Source organism: Gymnoscopelus braueri, assembly GCF_963280865.1.
Source record: "Gymnoscopelus braueri genome assembly, chromosome: 15".
Taxonomy (NCBI): Eukaryota; Metazoa; Chordata; class Actinopteri; order Myctophiformes; family Myctophidae; genus Gymnoscopelus; species Gymnoscopelus braueri.
The window spans coordinates 31,656,840-31,680,188 of NC_137620.1; the positions used below are offsets into that span (position 1 = coordinate 31,656,840).

Here is a 23,349-nt window from a genome sequence, read left to right on the forward strand (position 1 = left end):
AGGACTTTGGTGTGCGTAGCATTCTCGTGCATAGCCTGCAGATTCAGATAAAAACACAGCTAGCGACCGAATGGACCTTATTCACGCGGCGGCCATTTTGTTTGTACCGTACGTCATCCTCGGGGGTTTCCCCACCCCTCTGACTCTATTTGAGGCGGTAAAGGTGTGCCAACCAAAGCAACAACCCCCCCCCCCCCCCCCCTCCAACGCCGTGTCACACCATGTACCTCTCCTCATCCCTCACCGCTTGCTCGTGTATAATTGTTCCACCGGTGGCGGGGTTTAATTATTCACATGATACTGTGGTTCAGGCGGTGGCAGCTATCGCCTCATCCATCACCACAGGACCATGGCTCCCAAACGCGCTCTCTAATGGCTACGCTTTCCCGTGCGCCTGTGCGTATACGTGTCTGTCTGTGTCATTGCGAGTGTGCGTGTGTGCGTGTGTGTGTGTGTGTGTGTGTGTGTGTGTGTGTGTGTGTGTGTGTGTGTGTGTGTGTGCCCCAGCACACGCCCTTGTATGATAAACATCTCGGAAATAAACTGCTGATGCTGGTCTTCATTATTTTCAGATGGGGGATACGGATGAAACCGGGAGGAGAACGGGAGCTATGGTCCACTTGGCATGACACTGATTCACCAGACTGGTTTATATTTCAGAGAGAAGGAGCCGGGCAAATGTAAATGATTTCTCAACTCACCTCTGAAGGAAATATAAGAATGCATACAGATTACTGTTTCCCCAGCTCCGTCTGTCTCCCTAGATTGTTCCAATCTGTCTCTTTTGTCCTTCCCTTTTTTCTTTGTCCTTCCCTTTACGGCCAATCTCTCTCTGTCTGTCTCTCTCTCTCTCTCTCTCTCTCTCTCGCACTTGTGTATTTGTCTACTCGTTCACCTTCCATCTCCTCTGCCCACAGATCCCTCACACGCTCCCGTTTCCACGCTCGGTCCATCTCTGTGGTCTCCTCTCAGGGCCAATCATTTTGGGTACTCCCTGTATAAATGCTGAAGGCCTTAACCGCAGTAGCCTGACATTCATCCAGCAACAACCATCTCTTGGAGTTAGCATTTTTTCACTGTCAAAACAATGTCAATTCAGCACAAGTGCGCTGCTTGAGTAACTGTTCGGCATCATTAAAAGTTGATGATGGAGGTATCGCTACAGGAGCAAGCCCTGCAATATTGTTCCGAGCTCCCGGCTTACGGAGCCAAACAGTTGTCAGTTTGTTAGCAGTATATTCATCGACATAGATCCACACAGACACAAGGCAAGGCAGGCTAAGAGAGAAAGGTTGGAAAACGACAACAACAACAACATGGCATTACTAAAAACATCTCTATTTACTATATACTGTTTGTATGATGTTCTGGTGCTAGGTTGGATAAGGGGAAAGGGACTCTAATGACCCACAACATCGACGAAAAAAGTTAGTCTCACAAAGTGTTCGGAGCATCTGGTTTGCTCTTTTGGATAACTAATTTATTTATTCATCAATAAACTCAGAAATTCAGAAATTCTAATGGACAGAACCGCTTTAAAGAGCTTGTGGAGTGGAAAGCAGAGGTCAGACCATGACAAGTGGGCTGGATACAAGTAAATACAGATTTAATGTTCCCAGGTTGCAGGGTCTGTGTGTGTACTGCATTAGCGCTGGCGAAACCTTGCACGACTTTTGGAAAGTTTGCAGCAAAGTTCGCAGCATTTCGCTGTGCTTCAGTCAGCGAGGTATACTGTATATATATATATATATATTTTTTAACCCCAATATTTGGAAATGACATTTCACACAGTACCTGTCACATTAACAATGCACCCCCAAACATCGCAAAGTTCACTCAAAATGTCACATCCAGATATTCCACTTAATAATGTTGTAACCCTTCAGCATTACTTTCTAGTAGGATTCGCTTTTTTCCCTTCGACAATATTTCTGGCATGTTTGCAATAGTGGCGAGAGGTCCATCACTTAAAAACTCATTTTATGGGATCTTTTGAGGTAAACCTAAGGTAGCTCGAGGACAACTTCATCCTGGAGCAGCAGATAAGCAGTTAAGCATTACAGTGCTCTGTTCCCCGGCCGCAACAGACATTGGTCCGTGGCCCGCTAGAGAGGGGTGCTCCGCTCCCCACTAAAGACAGTGTATTGTTCCTCACTACAGACATTGGTCCGTGGCCCGCTAGAGAGTGCTCCGTTCCCTGCCAAAGACAGTGTATTGTTCCCCACTACAAACGGTGCTCCGTTCCCTGCTAAAGACAGTGGCCCTCATTTATCAACGCAGTGCAGACAAAATAATGGGCATACGGCGAGATCACCGCAACTTTCGGCATTTATCAATATATCCTGACGTTGGTTTCAGCCTACCATACGCTGAGATCTCACGTCTGGTCGATAGCAGTTGTTGACGTTGGCTGTGCCCGTTTATTCCATTCTAGACCTGCGGAGCAGCATTGTCTGACATCTGGACACATATATCCACTCCAAAATGTATATCTACACAAATAAATAATCCCTGTGAAAATATAACATTTTATAAACTAATTTAAACAAACTGTTTAAAGCTCGTTTTAAGACGTGAGATTTATCAAAGCTCCGGCCTAATGTACGCTAGGATTGGCTGTATACGATCCTTTGATAAATGTGACTTCGACGTTGGTGTACGGCCGCATTTATGGAAAAATATAAGCCGTTTTTTACACTCCGTTGGGCTGGTGTATTGTTCCCCACTACAGACATTAGTCCGTGGCCCGCTAGGGAGTGCTCCGTTCCCTTCTAAAGACAGTGTATTGTTCCTCACTACAAACGGTGGTCCGTTCCCTGCTAAAGACAGTGTATTGTTCCTCACTACAGATATTGGTCCGTTCCCCGCTAGAGAGTGCTCCTTTCCCCGCTTGAGAGTGCTCCGTTCCCCACTAAAGACAGTGTATTGTTCCCCACAACAGACGGTGCTCCGTTCCCCGCTTGAACACAATTCAATAGGTAACGGAATGCGCTGTAACATGCGACACGCGCTGTGTACTTTTAACAAATTCCTCATGTGGACTTCAAGTGTGTGTGTCTCGCTTCGAACTCACAAAATAAGCATGTGTGCACGTGCGTTTTCGCTAAACCTTTTTTTTATGCTCAGCGCGGAACAAAATATTCACGTGCGCGGCCAGTCAGACAGTGTGTGTCTGACTGACTAGATGCGAGGGCCGCGTAGCGGCCAAACCTCTAGTTGTATAATTGTGTTGCAGATAAAACGTTTTCATCGATTTCATAGATAGCTTCGTTGACTATCATCAGCGTTGTAGTGTAAATCAATGTTTTTTTGTTTATTTCAGACATTTAGCTCTTTATCCTTCTACACACCAAAACTCTTTGCTGAAAATAGCCGATCTGGCTATTTTCGGCTAAGGATCCTCTCAGAATAGCTAGCGTTGAACCGCCAAATACTATCACACAAAGATTTGGCGGCCCCCTGTAGTAACTCAGGGGACCCCCTAGGGGTCCCGGACCCCCCGTTGAAGACCCCTGTGCTATAGTGTTGACAGAATTCTGCTACAGACAGACAGCTTTCCGTTCCCTGCTTACAGACCATGTGCTCGCGGCCGTTCCCTGTGACAGACAGTACTACTCACACTCGGTCGGTGCCGTAGCTGCGGTAGTCGACGGCGGCCGACACGGCCACGATGAGCGCCGGCACCCCGTAGCCCACCAGGTAGAAGTAGCGTCTGCGCGAATGCTCGCTCTCGAACACCTCCACCAGCATGATGTACAGCTGCACGCCCTCCAGGAACATCCACGTGAACGCGGCCAGGAAGAAGAAATGGAGCAGGGCAGCGAAGACGGCACACGCAATCTGTTGGAGCAGGGCAGAGGGGAGAAAGAGAGAGAGAGAGGCCACGAGGAGAGGACGGAGAGAGAAAGGAGGGAACGAGAAAAAGACGAAGTCGAGGGAGGTGGGATGGAGGGAAGAAAGAAAGAGAGGGAGAAAGAGCGAGAAGTACAGGGGAGAGAGATTAGTTTGTCGATTAGAGCCAAGATTCATATCATCAATCATCAGTTCCAATTCATGAAATCACATTTGAGGCATTCAGCCGGCCGTCATAAAGGATTAACAGCCTTGCTCCGGGGCACGGCGTCAGTGACAGAGCATCGGTGACAGAGCGCAGCGCTGAGAAATAATGACGTTAGCCAGCCTCCACTGACCTCGGCCAGTGTTTTCTGCCTCTCCAACAATTAGCATTGCTAAGTCTGGGCCAAGCTTTGTTTGGCTCTTCGTGGGTGTTGGATGTTTGCCTGCAGTGATTGGCGAAATGGATGCTACGGCCAGCGAGGCCATGTGGTCTTGTTTGCCACGGCTGGCATAAACAGAAAGCTTTATGAAGAACTGGAGTCAATAGCCAGTTGGAGGCTACTGCACTACATTATGCCCCCCTGCGCATGCATGTCCGCATCCGCGCGAGCGCGCGCACACACACACACACACACACACACACACACACACACACACACACACACACACACACACACACACACACACACACACACACACACACACACACACACACACACACACACACACACACACACACACACACACACACACACACACACACACACACACACAGTGGTGACACAATTGCATCTTAGGGCCCAGTGAAGATGCACACATGCGCACACACACACACACACACACACACACACACACACACACACACACACACAACATGCAGCTCCGTACACTACTTGCATGGCTTGATGCAATTATTGGCACAATTGAACATAACTGGGGTATTTTGTCACAGAAATTGATTCGATTAAATAACTAAAAGGTTCAGTGGACATTAATTGCAGTCCAGGAGAGTGATCTTTTAAGTTTTTCTGTGAATCACATCCATAAAAATGTTATGGAAGGCAAGAAAGTTGGACCAAGGTATAATCTAATAAATTTATAGTGCAGTAAGTTTGCCAATTCTAACCCATGACCCGCAACATTTTTGGATCCGATATCATCAAATAACTGACAAACAATTAAAGATGCGATCCATAACGTTCATGTCCTATACCCGGGTCCTCTGCGGGAGCACCGTTATTTCTACTGTTGAGCTACGAAGGAGAGCTCGTTTGGGAATGCGATATATTACCCTTTGGATTTCATGCAATATCTCTTGTCATCCAATAGTGTTCCACCACAACCACAGGATCTGTGTAAGTGTCTCAATATAAATGCAGGGAGACCACCTCCAACCACCACAGTTGTGTTAGTTATATTCTATTAACATACTCTACCATACAGATTGGTTAAAAATACCAAGGGAGGTGATATAACTACAAATTGACAGCGTTCCAAACTTGGGATGGACGGTCTCAGAACCGTTCCTCTGAACCGGTGCACCTCCAGATGTCCTGACTCTCCCAACTATAGATTGGAAAGCCTGTCCGAACCCTGACATCGGAAAAGAGACTTTCTTTTCTGTGATAGGAAGTCAGATAAAAACATGTTTTTTTTTGGGCACAGCTCATAACTTGGCATTTCTTTAAATGAGAATGATTTTCATCTTCTTGTAATATTTTAATGGACTGAAAAAAAATGTATTATGATGTTGACAGTCCAATCAATATTCATAATCAGTTCCCCCATTTTGTGATTCATTATAAAAAAAATATTATTATTGCGAGTGTGTGTGTGTGTGTGTGTGTGTGTGTGTGTATGTGTGTGTGTGTGTGTGTGTGTGTGTGTGTGTGTGTGTGTGTGTGTGTGTGTGTGTGTGTGTGTGTGTGTGTGTGTGTGTGTGTGTGTGTGTGTGTGTGTGTGGGGAAAAAAGTGTTGACTGCATGTGCATCCACTCCAAATCATTTCCAACAGTGAAGAGTGTATATTGATTGACTGATTTTCTTTTATAGTGGTAACAAATATTGTTACATTAACATTACTGTAAAAAAACCATGGTTTATGTACATCAAACTAGCCATGTCATACTGTGTCCTAAAATTACAAGTCATATCTTAACAACGTTGTAACATTTAAACACAAGCTTTTAATGTTCAATTTATAGTTTGCATATAATCATACTGGACTTCTTCTAACACCTCACCCACACCTGGCACAGATGATGTGACAGCTAAAGGCTGTAGGTGACAGCATAATGACTACGTAGTCATACATCCATCTATCTTGTATCATTATATCTATAAACTGCATTAATCTCTGTCTATTTACTGTACTGTACTGTCTCTGTATGTCTCTCAAGTGGGTTTGCTTGGACTTATGTGACATTTTTTTGTGTGCTGCTGTCACCTGTATAATCAGGGATGAAACACTTGCAGAATAGACCCTGCAGTTTTCTCTCAAGGCCAATCAAAGACTCATTAGGTTATGTGGCACGCGGTTTCATGTACTGTACCCAGCACGGCAATAGAGGTGACATGTTTCACCTGTCTATGACACTATTGGACCATTCATGTTAAATGAACATTCATGCAAACTTCTCCACAGAAGTACTAAAAGTTAGGAATTTCGTGTAATAATTAATACGTGTCCATATCTTGCTGAAATCTACCATTGTGTGTGTTTACCAAACATACTGTAGGTGTTTACACTTCAAAGAGAGCACAAGTGTTGGGAGGTAGATTGCTTTCACAAGCATAACAGGCCATCAAAAGATGAAAGCTGAGGCAATGTGCAAAGTGAATTTCTAGAACCATCTTATCACAGACACAACTGGGAATATAGGCCAGATCCGAGCCTGATGGAGGGTTTCGCTTAGCATTTCCAAATTACTTGTTTTGGCTCTCTGATGCACTTCACTCAGCAGCCCTGATGGCATCCTTGATTATAATGGAAATTAATAACCCAATATTCTATCAAGGTTTATGCAAGGCCAATGGTAACATTACGTGCAACTAATGCTTGATATGTTCACAGTACATGAGCAATATTACTTTGGGTAAAGATTGTGAGTCAGAATACATTGAGCAAATTTAGGTCAAATCACTGCGGGATCCCAATATCTCAGTATACAGAATATGTGTGCCAGAAAGGCTGCCAACGAAATGTGATGAAAATATTGCCTTCTCACCCTTATCAAACAATCTATAACTACATTTATTTGAACTTTATTTGACTTTCAGGCTAATAAAGCAGTGTTAACTCAAGACCTGAAGCCGATTCTACAAATGCCCTCTAAATCCCAAAAGTATTCTGAAAATCGTATGTTTCTATATCAGTGGTGCTCAAACTTTTGCATTTCAAGGACCCCCAAAATTATATGTATTTGGCTGCCGACGCCCATCTCAAAATATTTTGTTCCAGGGGTTCCAGAATATAATTAAATTCCAAGAGTTGCACACATTTTCACCATTTAAAAAAAATAGCAGATCTACAAGCTCGTAGCTCGTAGCTATGAGCTTGTATATCTGCTATTTTTGAATAGCCAAAGTGTAAAATAATGCTTTTTTTTAGCTCAAATCAAAAAATGACACAGATGCGTTCCAGGTCTTAATGGGTTAATGTGGTATCATCCCTCCCTCTTACCGGCTGGTCGGCCCGGTTGATCCCAACCAGGAAGAGCGACTCGGCGATGAAGAGGCTGATGCACAGGTTCTTGTGGATGGTGTTGCGGTCGCTCTGGAGACCCCGGAAGAAGCAGAAGGTGAAGAGGCTGATGAGCAGGCAGACCAAGGACAACAGGATGCCCACCCAGGTGATGACGTCCAGCAGCATGTCGTGAACGGGGTCTGTGTTCTAGAATGGAACAGATGGAAGAGTAGGACACTGTTGTTAACATCAAGGCATACAAAATGTAGAAACATACCACAATGACAACTAATGTAAAGGGTCTTTGATCATGAGACACGGAAGGACAGAGTGGTCGTTGCTTTGCGGCCACTCCCAATAGGGTTGTACTGACAGAAAAGATGATAAAAGACATCTAAAAATAAAAATAGAGCTAGTTGCAGGGGGGGGAAAAGAGGAGAATGGGCAGAAATGGCTCTTGGCAGATGAGCTTAATTAATTAATGACATGAACATTGCCAAAATCTCAGCTGAATACAAACAAGCAGTTACAGATAAAAACTACACATTTTTTTTGTATCACCAAAAACAAATCAACCCTTGTTTTTATTCATGTAGCAATTGTCCTCAACCCCTCCAATAACCGTCTATACAGCAAAGCCACAGGTGGCGGATATAAATCATGAATTAGATGGTATGAATGAATCCAAAAACGCCCACGTCTTTTCCTCTTGTCAGTAACAAAACAAGTTAATGGCACCGAGGGCCACAGGTGCCCGAGACCGGCACAGTGAGAATACCATTAAATCGCAACATGCTCAATCAATTTCATCATTGCTTTTAGACAATGTTCTCTTTTTGGAGAGTAATTTGCCACCATGGCCAGTTGCGGGGCACTAAAAAGTGTCCCACCGGCAATAAATACATGGCTTTACGGGAGATAAGGACCAACAGTGATTCCACAGCAGCCGTGAAAAGAGAATTTACATGAAGCCGTAAAAAGCCAAGTGCATCAGGGTGCCACTTGGAAGAAAGATGCAAAAGGCAACAACAACACACCCACGAAATGTCAGTTTCTTGCAGAGTGGCGGACTCCAGTGTTGCGCTTTGTTGAAGAAATGCTAACAGCACCCTCCTCAGAACATTCTAAAGTGCAGAGCTGATTTAGTCAAGGTCGAACACTTGCAGTATAAGAACGAAGTTTTACACTGTAGTAGTGTTGATTTCGTCGACTAAAACGATGATGAAAAATGTTCGTCGACTACCTACCTACCTACGAAAACTAAATAAAAACTAAATAAAAAGTAAGCTACGATGACTAAAACTAAGACTAAATATATTGATAATTTCGTCAACAAATACAAACTAGACTAAAATGTCAGTGAGGGACTAGTGGAGAAGAGATCCAGTAGAACTAAAAGACAAGTCGTTTTATGTTTGGTTGCGCTCAGGTGTTGCGCTCTGAAAATAGCAGATCTACAAGCTCACAACGCGTCGCGCTGCGACGCGTTGTGAGCTTGTAGATCGGCTATTTTCAGCATGCAACCAAGTGTAAAATCAGCCATTATGACGCCATCACGGCCATTTTAGTCGACTAAATCAACTGTAGTTTTAGTCGACTATAATCTTATGATAATTAGTCGACTAAAACTAGACAAAAACTAAAACATTTCAGATTACTAAAATATGACTAAAACTAAATCAAGATTTGCTGTCAACACTGCCGTATACGGGTCAGCTTCCACACTTTCAATTAACATTCCAGATTTCGCTGCGTGCCAAACGGGACATCTTATTGATAATCGTCAAAGTAGAAGCTCTGTCCAAAACCACAAGACTCTTTTAAAGATCTCATTAAAGATCCTCCATCGCATGCACCCACAAGGGCCCATCAATCTCTCACACGCGCTCATCACAAGATTGCAAATAGGCCCTTTGAGGAGGGGGCTGATGACCGTTTTGCTTGATCAGCACGGATATAACGGGCGTCCTCTGCAACAGTTTTCAGTTGACGCAGCCAAAAACTGTCCAAGTGTTACCAAAACAGTGTTGTACATCACAGCCCAAAGCATATTCACAGCTGGCACTTGGTAAAACGGCATTATCCAATAATTCTCAGTAAACAGCCAATAATACTGCGTGTGCGTGTGTGTGTGTGTGTGTGTGTGTGTGTGTGTGTGTGTGTGTGTGTGGGGAGAAGGGGGGTGGATATGCTTGTCAAGTTGTAGAGTTGTAGGCAGAGAACATGACGTGTGCTTAAGAAAAATGTCTCCCCTATGGAAAACCTGGGAATAAAGCATCAGAGAGCGGCATCTTGATTTATTAACTTAACATAATTACTGCACCCAAACAATTTGGTCAGCTTCCGACATTCCGTAATTTCCCAGAGGAATCGTCCTCCTTTACAGTCCACTGGGCTTTGACTTAGAATAAAAGGGGGGGAAAATGACATGAAGTGGATTATTTTACCGCTAAAACCTGCCTTCAAAATGACGCTGATCCCTGCTGGGACTCGAGAAATGTTTGGGGCGGAACGCAAGATTATATTACATTCTTGAATGCTAATGAAGATACTGTAGATCACACAACAGGTACCAGTTCACTATAAAAGGAAAACTAAAAAGTTTATAGGCTTTAGGCATGTGGAGAGACTATACACACACAAACGCCAGCAACTACTGTTATTACTCTGACCAGTGGTGGAAAAAGTACTCAAATGTTTTACTTAAGTAAAAGTATCAATACTGCAATGTAGAAGTACTCTGTTACAAGTAAAAGTCCGGAATTCAAAATTTACTTGAGTAAAAGTACAAAAGTATTTTGCATCAAAGCATTAAAAGTACTAAAATGTTTGAAAATAGCAGATCTACAAGCTCACAACGTGTCGCGATGCAACGCGTTGTGAGCTTGTAGATCTGCTATTTTCAAATAGCCTAGGTAAAAAATACGGCTAAAGTGGTTAATGTATGTTTTATAATGTAATAATTTATATCTGCAAAGTAACTAAACTTTTCAAACAATTGTAGTGGAGTAAAAGTACAATATTTGCCTCTGAGATACAGTGGAGTAGAAGTAAAAGTATTGGAGATTGGAAATACTAAGTAAAGTACAAATACCTCAAAATTGTACTTAAGTACAGTACTCAAGTAAATGTACTTAGTTACTTTACACCACTGACTCTGACTCAGCCAGGCTTAAAAAAAAAAAAGCTGCTCCCCACACACACACACACACTGCTGTGCCATGAGGCTATCCAGCTCACTGGTCTTCTCCGCTCCACTGTCCTTTGTCACTATACCCCAACAACATATGAGGTCTTCTGCCTCCTCTTGCTGTCAGTTGCTGTCCCACAGGAGTATACTTGATGGGCCTCCCGAGCTCCTGGCGCCTCTGGCAATGACCTGCCATGCTGCTAACTTGTCACCAAGCCTTGAGAGCTTGCTGTAAAGGATGGTATCGTTCACCATGTGCCCATCAGGAGTAGTGGTAGTGGTGGTGTGGAGGAGGAGGAGGTGCCACCCACACTATGCAGGCGTAGCAGTCGTTGAGGGACCTCTCAAGGGTCCATGGCTCACAGCCGTAGGGCAGGACAGACTCCACAGTGGCAAAGAAAAATGAGACTTTAACCACTCTTGCCATAATGGAGCCCCATATCTTCTTCAGGTCAGCGTAAAGCCCTCGTTCAAGGGTCTGGAAGGTTGAGAGCAAGTGCAAGTGCAAAGTGCCTCGCTATGAGCTTGTAGATCTGCAATTTTTTGAAGTTTTTTTGCTAATCTTTGAATACATATTCTTTAAAGCGAACATTTGTAATTCAAATCTTTGCTTCTGGGGGTCCCTGGAACTAAATATTTTGCGATGGGGGTCTGCGGCCGAATTACATATCATTTTGGGGGTCCTTGACGTGAAAAAGTTTGAGCACCACTGATATACAGTAGCAACATACGTTTTTCAGAAACCTGTTAGGCTTTAGAAGACATTTGTAGATGCGTTCCCGGATTGGATGGGTGAAATACATGTGTTGGTGAGCATCGACTCAATCGCATGGAGCAGACAGGGTTGTAACCATCAAGATGCTCATCATCTGGATCGGATTGAATGTGTTCATGCCGTCAATGAATGTCAACATTACCGATAGGTTGTTGGACTTCACCTCCTCAATTATGTGCACCGGAACGCACTTTTGAGGATCAGTGCTCTACAGGCAGCACAAGGTGCGTCCATTGATATTCAGGTCTGTAAGGATGTCGGGGATCTCTAGCACCTCATTAGCACCATCCACTTCTGGAGTATTGCCAAACAGGTTGCAAAAGAGAGAGAGAACCAGGTGGTACCTCTCTCTCTCTCTCCTCTGGGCTTGTACCAGTGACTCTCTCTTTCGCCTCTTTTTACGCCCTGTGATATCACTGAGGACTTTTCGGGCTCGTCTTACGTCTTCTCGCCATGCTCTCCGCACATTCTCCATCAAATCCTCCTCCTTGAGCCTGTTGTAATGGTTTGAAGAGATGCTGCTGAGCCTTCCTCCAGTGGTGGAAAGTAACTAAGTACATTTACTTAAGTACTGTACTTAAGTACAATTTTGAGGTATTTGTTCAATGTTCAATACTTTTACTTCTACTCCACTACATCTCAGAGGCAAATATTGTACTTTTACTCCACCACAATTATTTGAAAACTTTAGTTACTAGTTACTTTTCAGATATAAATTATTATATTATGAAACATACATTAACCACTTTAGCCCTGTTTTATGCCTAGGCTATTTGAAAATAGCCGATCTACAAGCTCACAACGTTGTGAGCTTGTAGATCTGCTATTTAAAAATCTTAGTACTTTTACTTTTTGGTACTTTATGTACATTTTGATGCCAATACTTTTGCACTTTTACTCAAGTCAATTTTGAACTCCGGACTTTTCCTTGTAACGGAGTACTTCTACATTGCAGTATTGGTACTTTTACTTAGTAGTAAAGCAATTGAGTACTTTTTCCACCACTACCTTCCTCCATGCACTCTTGTTCTCCTCAGACTGGTTGCTGTCCAAGTCAAGTCGTGGCCTGCACCCCCCCCCCCCCCTTTGACCGCTTCCCTCGCCTTCACAACGTCTTGATGCTGTGTACACAGGCATCACTTTGACCGCTCCTTTTCTGGAACACACTCCCTCCCCCCCTCCCTCTCTACCTGCCACCTTGCACGCTTTGATGAACCACTCGTAACTGTCTGTGGTGCTGAAAAAAAAGCCAGCACAGGTGAATAAAGTGTCTGGAAAGCGGTGACTGCCATTCTGATGGACACTCTTTCTCTCTATAACAAGACTGGGTGCAAATAATAAATACAACTATTCGCCAGGCTTTGTGTGCGGAATTGTGGGCAGTTTGTAAGAGGGATATAGTCAGTGAAATCCTGGATATGAAATGTTCATGTGCAATTTCTGTAGCTTTGTTGTTGATTGAATAATAAAATATTAACATAATAATTATTATACATAGTAGTTGTGAAAGCAGTACTTTCCCGCCACATCTTGGGATGTTTGCTTTGACAGAGAGCTTATTAATTAATTGTGACTATTGTTTTATCTGATGACTCCCCCTCAGTCTGTGTTTTGTCAGAGTGATTTGTAATTTGCGGTGCTTCAACTGTGCCCTCTCCCTCATGCCTCTCGGTATTATGGAGAGCTGTTTTCCCTCCTACAACTTTTAACTGTTCAAAATACTTGGATGGGTATTGCTGCCTTTACACGTTTACTAGTTTATCCTTAATTTCTTATTATTGTTACGCTACTAATAACTTATTGGGGAGGGTAGTACTGTATTGGTTGCGATGCGTTTTCTTTTCATATTTATCTGTCTTTCTCTCCCTCTCTCTCTCTCTCTCTCTCTCTCTCTCCCTCACTCAAACATTTTACAATCACCACAAACCCATAGCCTGGAAATGGACCCATCAGCCTGCGTTGGAGTGATAGGAAGCTCAGCTTAGCCACTTGCAAGATTAGTCCAGATGAAACGGCATTTGGAGAGTATCTAATTTCCGTATCGGGACATATTTCTCAGTGAAAGAGGACAGGCAGCCGGGACATAACGGGAGCAATTTGATTTGAATGTTGAAAAGTGGGCATGTCATAACAATGGAGGATTTGAAGATTGACTGATGGGCGAATGCCATGCTACTATTGGTTGAAATTGTTTGGCTCTAGCCTATGTAAGCACACGCCAGATTTTGTTTTAGAGGGAAAAGAATATTGGATTTTGAAATAAGAATACAAAAAAGAATACAAAAAGTATATATTGTTTAAAATTTAAATAATGCCTTTTTTGTATTCTTATTTAAAAAGACAATAATTAAAGAATATAGGGATATGATCTAAAAGCGTTAAAAAGGCTTTTTTCCTTTCCATCTTGACTTTAAAGACTCTCTTATCCTCTAGGAAAATAATGCGTGACTCAGAGCTATAATATGGAATACACCCGTGGAAATATTTGCTTACGTTGAAAGAAAATAAAAAAGGCATATACCTCCTCTCCCAAGCAAGCGCTGCTTTAAATCACATTTTGACCATAGTCAGCAATACCGCGTGTGTTGGTGGGGAGGAGGAGGGGGGGTTGGGGTTGCAGCGGGGGCGAGGAAGGACTCATCAACATCCACGGGTGTTTCTCTCTCCCCACCCCCCCCCCCCCCCCCCCCGAAAGCAGAGTTCCAGCGAGGGAACTCGGGGCTATGAAGTGTCACACAAAAGGCTTGTTTAGCGGCAGCTTGGCTCGGGAGGGGCAAACAGATGCTGATCATTAAGGGGCTGTGGTACGATAACAGCCACAGCGCTCCTGCAGTCTGGGGAGCGCACTCTTTTGATTTTCCTGCCTGATGAGCCGTTGTGTATACATCCGACGAGAAGGGGGGGGGGGGGGGGGGGTGGCGAGGTGCCCTGCGGAGCAGCAGGCGTGCGCTTGCGCTCATGCAGATGTGCATCCGTATATGAAAAAGAGGGCACGCGGGGAGGAAGGGAGGGGGGACGGGGCAGGATGGAGTTGCCGGTGCGCGATTTCTACGTTCCCCCCCGCACAGCAAGGGCGCCCACACACCGTGGGTGGCAGCAGCTGTCGTTGTTTGTGCCCGCATGCATTATGCCTGATTTATACTTGGTTTGTGCGTCATGTTGCGCACCGAAAATTGCCGATCTACAAGCTCACGACGCTTGTAGATCTGCCGTTTCCGGCGTGCAACACCGGCACGCAACTAAGTATAAATCATGCTCAAGTCTGTCTCGGACAACGGACGCAGTGGGTGGTACCATCTGCAGTGCATTGTGACGGGGGGGCCCTGAGGTCTCTTGGGCTAGCGGGGCTGTGCAGCGGCTTGCAGGCTCCATCCATCACGTCCTCACCTTCAAACGAAGCGAGCTGGCCGAGAGAACGAGGCAGAAAGGGATGAAGAGAGATAAAGGAAGGAAGAGAGAGAGAAACACAGAGAGAGATAGAGAGTCGAGGGAGAGAAAAAAGACAAATGTAGGCAGACGCAGAGATGAAGACGGACAGCGGAGGTAGAGGGGGAAATCTGCATCCAACGCGCGAGTGATGCATTGCTGCTGAACGATTCCTTTGTTCTGGGAGATGCGCGACGGCCGCATTGTGGTCAGTGGTGTAAAGTAACTAAGTATATTTACTTAAGTACTGTACTTAAGTACAATTTTGAGGTACTTTTACTTTAATGGAGTATTTCCAATTGTCTATACTTTTACTTCTACTCCACTACATCTCAGAGGCGAATATTGTACTTTTACTCCACTACAATTATTTGAAAACTTTAGTTACTAGTTACTTTGCAGATATAAATGATTACATTATAAAAACATACATTAACCACTTTAGCCCTATTTTATACCTAGGCTATTTGAAAATAGCCGATCTACAAGCTCACAACGCGTCGCATCGCGACGCGTTGTGAGCTTGTAGATCTGCTATTTTCAAACATTTTAGTACTTTTACTTTTGGGACTTTAAGTACATTTTGATACCAACACTTTTATACTTTTACTCAAGTAAATTTGGAATTTCTGACTTTTACTTGTAACAGAGTACTTCTACATTGCAGTATTGATACTTTTACTTAAGTAAAACCTGGGGGCTTTGCACAGGCAGGACGGCAAATTATGTCATCTGCAGAGGCTCTGCACCTCACCTCACTCTGACAGGCCCTGCACAGCAGTAACCTGTATAACGGTCCCCGAAGTGGCCAGGCGTAATTTGCCCCGAAAATTCAACTCGGCGTGTCACAGTGGCTGCCGAGTCATACGTGTTACTTACTGGGGCGCGCCATGCGCTGTGCACATTCGATTTGTCTTCCAATCTTTGTCCCGCGCTCTTTTCTATTTTTTCTTTATTTCTTTAAACACACATATTTTTCATTCCAGATGGATGCCTCAGGAGATTGGCTCTGGCCCTGATCGGCTCCCATGTAGCACAAAATAAGGTTTTCTGAGCAGCCAGTCTGGGGGTGGGGTGGGATGGGAGCAGCAGTACACATGACAACAGCCCTCTAGTCTAGATCATATACTCTGGCCATTTGTAGCCAAGCCATCTGAACCTGACATCACATCATATACACACTTAATTACCATAAGACCCTGTGTCCAAAGTTAAATCCCTTTAACCCATTAATACCTGGAACGCATCTGTGTCACTTTAGATTTCTTTGGCTATTCAAAAATAGCAGATATACAAGCTCATAGCGCGGCACCGAGTGCCGCGCTACGAGCTTGTAGATCTGCTATTTTTGAAAAATCTTGAACAAATATTTTCCAGATTTTTTTCAAAAAACTGTTAGGATTTAGAAAATAAATGTAAGAATTGCTTCAGGTCTTAATGGGTTAACTGGTTCTCGGAGACTCCTGAGGGGCTGACTGGGTGGAACGAGGACCGTCCTTCGTCGATCCTTTATACCTCAAAAGAATTGCTCTCAGCGTGCGGCCAACAAAGCCAATCCAATTAAAATGCATAACTCTCTGGCCCCACATGCCTCCCCGAGAAGAAGGGCTTTGACTCGTGAAATATGGTGTGCGTTGTGGGGGGGTCGGCAGGGATCACGGCTGTGGTAAGGGGGTAGCTCAAGCCTCGCTGCAGGGGTGTCGTGTGTCAAGTTCAACCTGCGGTATGGCTGGAGGATTTATGATCTGCACGGGGATGAGGAGCGGTTGGCGGGCGAGGGCTTATGAATCAGGGGGTACTGGCCCATTCGTCACGTTTAAAGGGGGCCGTGGGAGAGCTTCCAGCTGCCTGGCGGGAGTTAACATTCAGCACATGTAACTAATGTTGTCATTCCGTGTTCTGGGCTCTGATAACGGTGAAATAATGCTGGAGAAGAAGAGCTTTTAGGGTGGCCTTCTGGCGGGGAAATCTCTCTGCGCGGGTCAGCGTAATCTAGGGCACTTTCAACGTCGTCTGAGGTTAATTTAGCACTTTCATAATCGAAATCTTTTGTAGCTAGCTGCTGCTTTCCAGGAAATGAAAAACATTACCTGCGTTCCACTGGATCCAATGTAGTTTTTGTCTCACAAGCCGCTGTTAATCATTTTCATTGGTTAAATATTTATAAAACCCACAGGCAGACTTTCAACTTTCTGGTGTCTTTTGTCTGGTGTATTTTCAATTGGTTTTTTTTTCTACCGAAGATATCTACGAGCTCACAACGCGTCATGAGGATGTTGTGAGCTTGTAGATCTGTTAGTTCCCCAATTTGTGTGCATCACTGACATAGGACAAACTATAAAACAGACGGTTAATTTATGAAAAAAACATAAAAAATATGAAATATGGAAATATACGATTTCTGCCGGACAGCGATGATTTGTGTGGACATAAACATGCGATCCCAATCCATGATGGTGGCTGTGCGATGCTCTGGAGGAGATGCAGCTTCCACTGATGAATGGAGCCCACGTGTCACCCCTTTAATCATCCATTGGTAGAGGCCATTGATTTATACCCGCTAGTCAGCGGGGAGTACTGCCACTTACTAGTGCTTCAATCCTTCCCTGCGGCCCACCCCAGCACACACTAAACTAAATAATGGCCTGTAGGTGGAACTGGGGCAGGTCTATCTTTCATGAGTGCATACTCGCGCGTTCAGCCACTATTTAAAGGGTGCTTCAACAATGGCCTCCAGGCTAGCTTCACAAAATGACAGGCTTAAATTCAAAGGAGACGGTTCAATAACGAGCAGCTGCCTTAGGAGCTCCAGTGAGCTTGAGCCATCAGGGAGCCTTAAAAGTTTAGTTTAAAAGCTCACCCAGGAAAAGAACACCGGGCCCCAATATCACTCTGACCTTTGTAGGAAAAAGAGCGCATCTGTTTGGCTACAGTAAAAATCTCCAACAAGGTGCTCTTTGGTACGACTGGGTGACAGAATTGATGGAAAAAAGGGGGATTGACGTGTTGCGGCAACATGCCTTCTGAGTTCACCCTGATGAAGGCATGTTGCCGCAACGCATAGGTGCATTTTTACCAGCATGCAATGCGGGTCTACAACGAGACTCAGCACTAGTCATTTCTCGACATATTCTCGACATGTTTTCAATCATTGGCTGTCATTTAAGCCAATAGGGATACTCTCCCATACTCTGAACGGGTGGTCTCGTCCTCCCAAGCTATGGCTACTAGACACGCCTCTCGCCTCTAAGGCTACTATAGACGCCTGCCTTCGGTTCAAATCGCTGTGACACAGAGTAATATATATTGTAGGACAAAATTTAGCATGCTGGTATACATGACTGAGTCATGTCTTGTTTATTCTTGCTATGCATTAGCCTAACTATTAAAGGCTTTTTTACTTTTCCACAAGAGTGCCTTGGTCTCATCCCTTTTTTAGCATCACTCTGACCGTTGTTTTTGTTTTTCATCTGCCTGTCCCTGTGTCTATCAAAGAGCCGTTGAACTGAAGACAGCTGAATCTCGAGTCTCACTCTCATCTACACAAAAAAACAAGATGACATCACCACAGCTGTGAGATCGTATTTATATAGGTTGCCGTGTGAAAGAAGTGATGATCCTGGGTTTTCGGCCTGCACGAACAAGTCGGCCAGACATGTCATCACTTTTAGAAATCTGCAGTAGCCTAAATCCCCTCTCTGATTCTCAGTTGGACTTGAAAAGAATGTATTTCCATACAATGTCAATTGGTTTCAGGCAGCCTTAATGACAGCTTGTCCCCAGGTTCAATAACAGAGCAGTTCAAGGTTACAATTTCCATTTTTTCTTTCAGGCAAAGTCATACTTCAAAGTACAGCGACTCACGTCACTTACTCCAAAAGGAAAAGAACTAGGACAAGGGAAATGTAAAAAATCAAAATGAGAAAAAAATTATAATATGAAAAAAATAAAGTTATTAAAAAGTACTGTAGAGATAATTTAGTGCAAAAAAAAAAACCTTTTAAGGCAGGTATCCTACTGTAAGTTAGGGCCGCTGTACGCCCCCACCAACCAGTTGCCATTTAAATCTCTGTCCAGTCTCATTATAAATGTAGTGAATGAAGACTTAATTTAATGAACATGTTTTGTAAGGTCACAGTGACCTTGAGCTCTGACCACCTAGTTAATCAGTTCAACCTCGAAGTGGTTGTTTGTGTCATTAAATTACCTCAAGGTGTTCCTGAGAAATTAAGTTCACCAGGTTTGGACGGACAAACCACCTGAAAACAGGATGTCTCCGGGCAAGGCTATACCCGCCGGCGGAGGCATGAAAAACATCAACAGTCATTTAACATGCACAAAAGAGACTTAATCTCCAACTAACACTGCTGCCATCTGCAAGTTTAATTTGTTTGCATGGCCATCGGCAGTCCTTCAACTCAGGAAGCAGAATCAAGGCAGCTTGCATTAGCAAACAAAGCGTTTTGAGTGTTGAGACAGATGATGGTGACAGCATTTGATCCGTTGGGCGATTGCCTCGGTGGCTGCTACCTGAACCTCCCCCTGCTCGCAAACATTGTGTGTGTGGGTGGGTTGTGCGTCCGTGTGGGAGGGAGGGGTGGTATGATTGAGCAACTTGACATTTGTCAGCTGCTGTGAACGAGTCTGCACCTTGTTAGTATTCTCTGCAGAACTCTGCTTTGGTTGGACTGAGATCATCACTTTGAATCTGCGAGGCTCTGAAAATATTCAGCATTTATGTATTCGCCAGCAAGCAGTGAAAAGTGTGCATGGTGTAGAAAGGGTGTACTAAGTTGGGAATAATATAAAAAAAATGAAAGAATGTGCCAACATCCACAGATCAAAGATTTAGAGGGAGATCAAAAATGTGATAATTGGCTTGAAACATAATTACTCCCCAAGAGAGTGAACTGGGGATAGTGAATTTGTCCAAAGGCAGCACAGATAGTTTGAGAAGGAAATTTGGGGTCTTGAGAACTGTAATAATGTAGGTTTTCAAATGATAAAATGGTAGATCTACATTCCAAAAAATGCTAGTATAGATACTGTACTAAATATTTGGAAACAAAGGTCTAATGACTGCGTAAAAAAGCTAATTGTGTGGTACAGTGTTGTCTTGGTTACTCGTGCTGGTTACAACAATGCTTATGTAACTAAGAAATCTATAATGTTATATCCACAGATAAACAAATAAAATGGCAAATTAATGGAGAAACTGGCACCCAAAAGAAAAATGCCGGACATAATTCTGTGCTTCTCTCCCTGGTGGGTGGGATGAAGCCGACAATCATGTCATTGTCGGTAAGACCAGAGTCCCGTTTGAGGACATTTCATTCATAAATACCCTGACCACAAATAAACCAGTGATTTATTTTGATTTTTTTGGTAGAAGGGATATCATAGATAGAACCCCCAAAAAGACCAAAAACAAAGTAAAAGTTAAATTTTACGTAATTAAAATGTTGACAAAGAGAGAGAGAGACGAAGTAAAAGTGAAATTTTATGTAATTAAAATGTTGACAAATTTGCCCAAAATAGGGACACTGGGACTAATGTGGTTAACATACAATTTATTTAAACCCCCACCCCCCCAGCAAATGGAACCCTAAGTATAGGTCACAGCTTATTAGGACAAAAAGATCCTTGAACGCAGCACTAGCACTATCCCTGACTAGAGCACTACATGCATACACTGTGCTACCCCAACGGCCCAAAAAACATAATGAGATGAAAGATGGCGGTGATAGCACGCTTCTGTCCTCCAAAGGGAAGAGATGGTAGGCTAATTACAGCTTGCCTATCTGCTTTAGAGATGGCGGCGGCATGGAATAAACAAGGTTACAAAGTAATATGTTGCCCAGAGGGTAATGAGTAATAACAATGCGGAGATGTATGGGTATGTTTCGTTGCCAAGGAGACAAAGACACACGGTCACTCCAATTTTATGCAATTTGTTCTGTTGCTGCATCTCTCTCTCTCCCTCTCTCTCTCTCTCTCCTTCAGACAGAACGTCATGACAGTTTGTCAAATAAAATGCCTCCGTATCAAGCATCCAGTGGCGCCACCCGACCAGCTGTCTTTACAGCATCCGAGCAGAAAGACAAAGAACAGAGGAAGAGGAGGGGGGAGAAAAAAAGGCATATATCACTGCAGAAAAACGGGACGACGAAGCCGCCGGTCCACTTTTCATCGGATGAAAAGTGGACAGTTCAGCAGGCAAGCCTAGGGTTTCCAAAATGCTGAGGACAGGCTTGACTGAAAGCGATCCTTTTACTTCCATTTTGCCCTCTTTTCCATCCTTCCTTTCATTCTGTGAAGGCCCCCATTCTTCAGTCCCTCGACTCGGGGGCCGGCAGTGAGCTTTACTAAGACTGAGAAGTCACGCAGCTGAGTGACAGTGACTCTACTCGCTTTAGTGTTGTTAACCCACTCTGAACTCACAGAACCTACTACAGTATACCCATGACCCTGTTCCTGTGTCCTTGCGTAAGCACACGTGTGCGCAAGCCTGCATTGTGACATAATTATGCAGTGTGGAAAGTAACTGTGGAGTATTTCCCATTTTCAATACTTTTACTTCTACTCCACTACATCTCGGAGGCAAATATTGTACTTTTACTCCACTACAATTATTTGCAAACTTGAAAACTGTAAATTGTAAATTATTACATTATAAAACATTACACATTATACATTAAAGGGATACTTCACTTTCACATAAAATAAACATTAAAAATAAATATTAAAAAAAAATTAAAGAAGTTATGGCAAAATAAAGGCCCCCTCACACATTAGTAGGACACTCTAATGCGTGAGGGGGCCGTGATTTTTCCATTACTTTTTTCATTTATTTTTAATATATTTTTAAAATGTTTATTTTATGTGAAAGTGAAGTATCCCTTTAACTACTTTAGCCCTATTTTATACCTAGGCTATTTGAAAATAGCCGATCTACAAGCTCACAACGCGTCGCACCGCAACGCGTTGTGAGCTTGTAGATCTGCGATTTTCAAACATTTTAGTACTTTTACTTTTGGTACTTTAAGTACATTTTGATACCAATACTTTTGCTCAAGTACATTTTTAATTCCGGACTTTTACTTGTAACAGAGTAATTCTACATTGCAGTAAGTATGTTTGTGCGTGTGTGCGTGATAAGAGAGATGGAAAGAGAGAGAGAGAGAGATGGAGAGAGAGAGAGAGAGAGAGAGAGAGAGAGAGAGAGAGAGAGAGAGAGAGAGAGAGAGTGCGAGCGAGTAGGGGTTGGCGAAGTAGAAAGGATTAAGGACAGTCCTAGGCCTTGTGTGCGTACATGGCCGGCAGCCAAGTAGGACAGCCCTCATAGAGTGCTTTATGCACACTCACTTTAGAAGACAGGCCGGGGGTCGGATGGGTGGGGTTGCTCAGGTACCATGAGATACTGAGAACTACTCTGCCCCGGTCAACCTGACCCGCCAACTTCCCGTGACAGAAGTAATTGAATCGTCTGTCACCAATCAGGACTACCGCGTCATTCTGATCCACGGGCCGGCGACTTTCCACCACCTCTCTTTCCTCTCCTCCTCCTCCGCCCGCTCATCTTTATCCCATTCTGAGAAGTGCCGGTGACAATGGCTCTGTCACGACCACTCCGCACAAACAACGCGGGGATCTTTACCTGTCACCCCCGTGCCCCCCTTTCTTTAGTTCTCACTCTACTCCACTCCTTATCATGTCTGTCAAATATATCTAGCCATGTCTACCGGTATATAGAACAGCTATCTTATGAAGCTAGGAATGCTAGCTAGAGCATTGGTTCTCAAAGTGGGTTCCGGGGACCCCCAGGGGTCCTTGAGGGAGTTCCAGGGGGTCCCCAGATAAATTATGGATAGTTAGGAACCAAATGGACCCTTACTGGTCTGCAACTCTGAGTGTACAAATGGAACCAAGTGGACCCTAACGGGTCCATTTGGTTCCATTTGTACACTCTCACAGAGTTAAATTAACATATAAATTGGGGTCCCAGAGATAGAAATGCCATTAAATGGGGGTCCGTAGCCTAATGCATGTCAAACTGGGGGTCCTTGAAATTAAAATGGTTGAGAATCACTGCTAGAGCTGTAAAAATCTTCTCTTGTGGGGGTCCCTGGCATATCTTTTTCAAATGGGGTTCCGCGGGCTAATGAGTGTCAATTTGGGGGTCCTTGACATGAAAAAGTTTGAGAACCACTGAGCTAGAGCACCTCAAATGCAAGCTGCAGTATAGTTTAAGAAGCTTTTCTTTATCTATTTGAGGAAAAAGAAAGAGAGAGAGCTGGTGGAAGTGGGAATGACAGATCATGACAACTTTGAAGGGTGTCTCTAAGTCAACATCCTTGGGGGCTGCTGATGGCTCTCTCTCTTCAAAATGTTATTCTCAACCTTAACTATTTACAACATTCATGGCTTTTGTCACTTA

The 23,349-nt window shown here is 43.8% G+C and overlaps 1 protein-coding gene across 1 annotated transcript in view; it reads right to left on the reverse strand.

The window, feature by feature from the left end:
* The window catches only part of LOC308102213 (adhesion G protein-coupled receptor L3), a gene marked incomplete at its 3' end in the record, with an annotated part of 320,985 nt that overhangs the window by 35,021 nt on the left and 262,615 nt on the right, over positions 1 to 23,349 (reverse strand). The window contains exons 15-16 of the mRNA XM_080451813.1: positions 7,519 to 7,728; positions 3,620 to 3,840 (exon numbers count right to left, since the gene is read on the reverse strand). Coding sequence (XP_080307939.1) covers positions 3,620 to 3,840; positions 7,519 to 7,728 — 431 coding nt within the window. The remainder of the gene's footprint in view (positions 1 to 3,619; positions 3,841 to 7,518; positions 7,729 to 23,349) is intronic.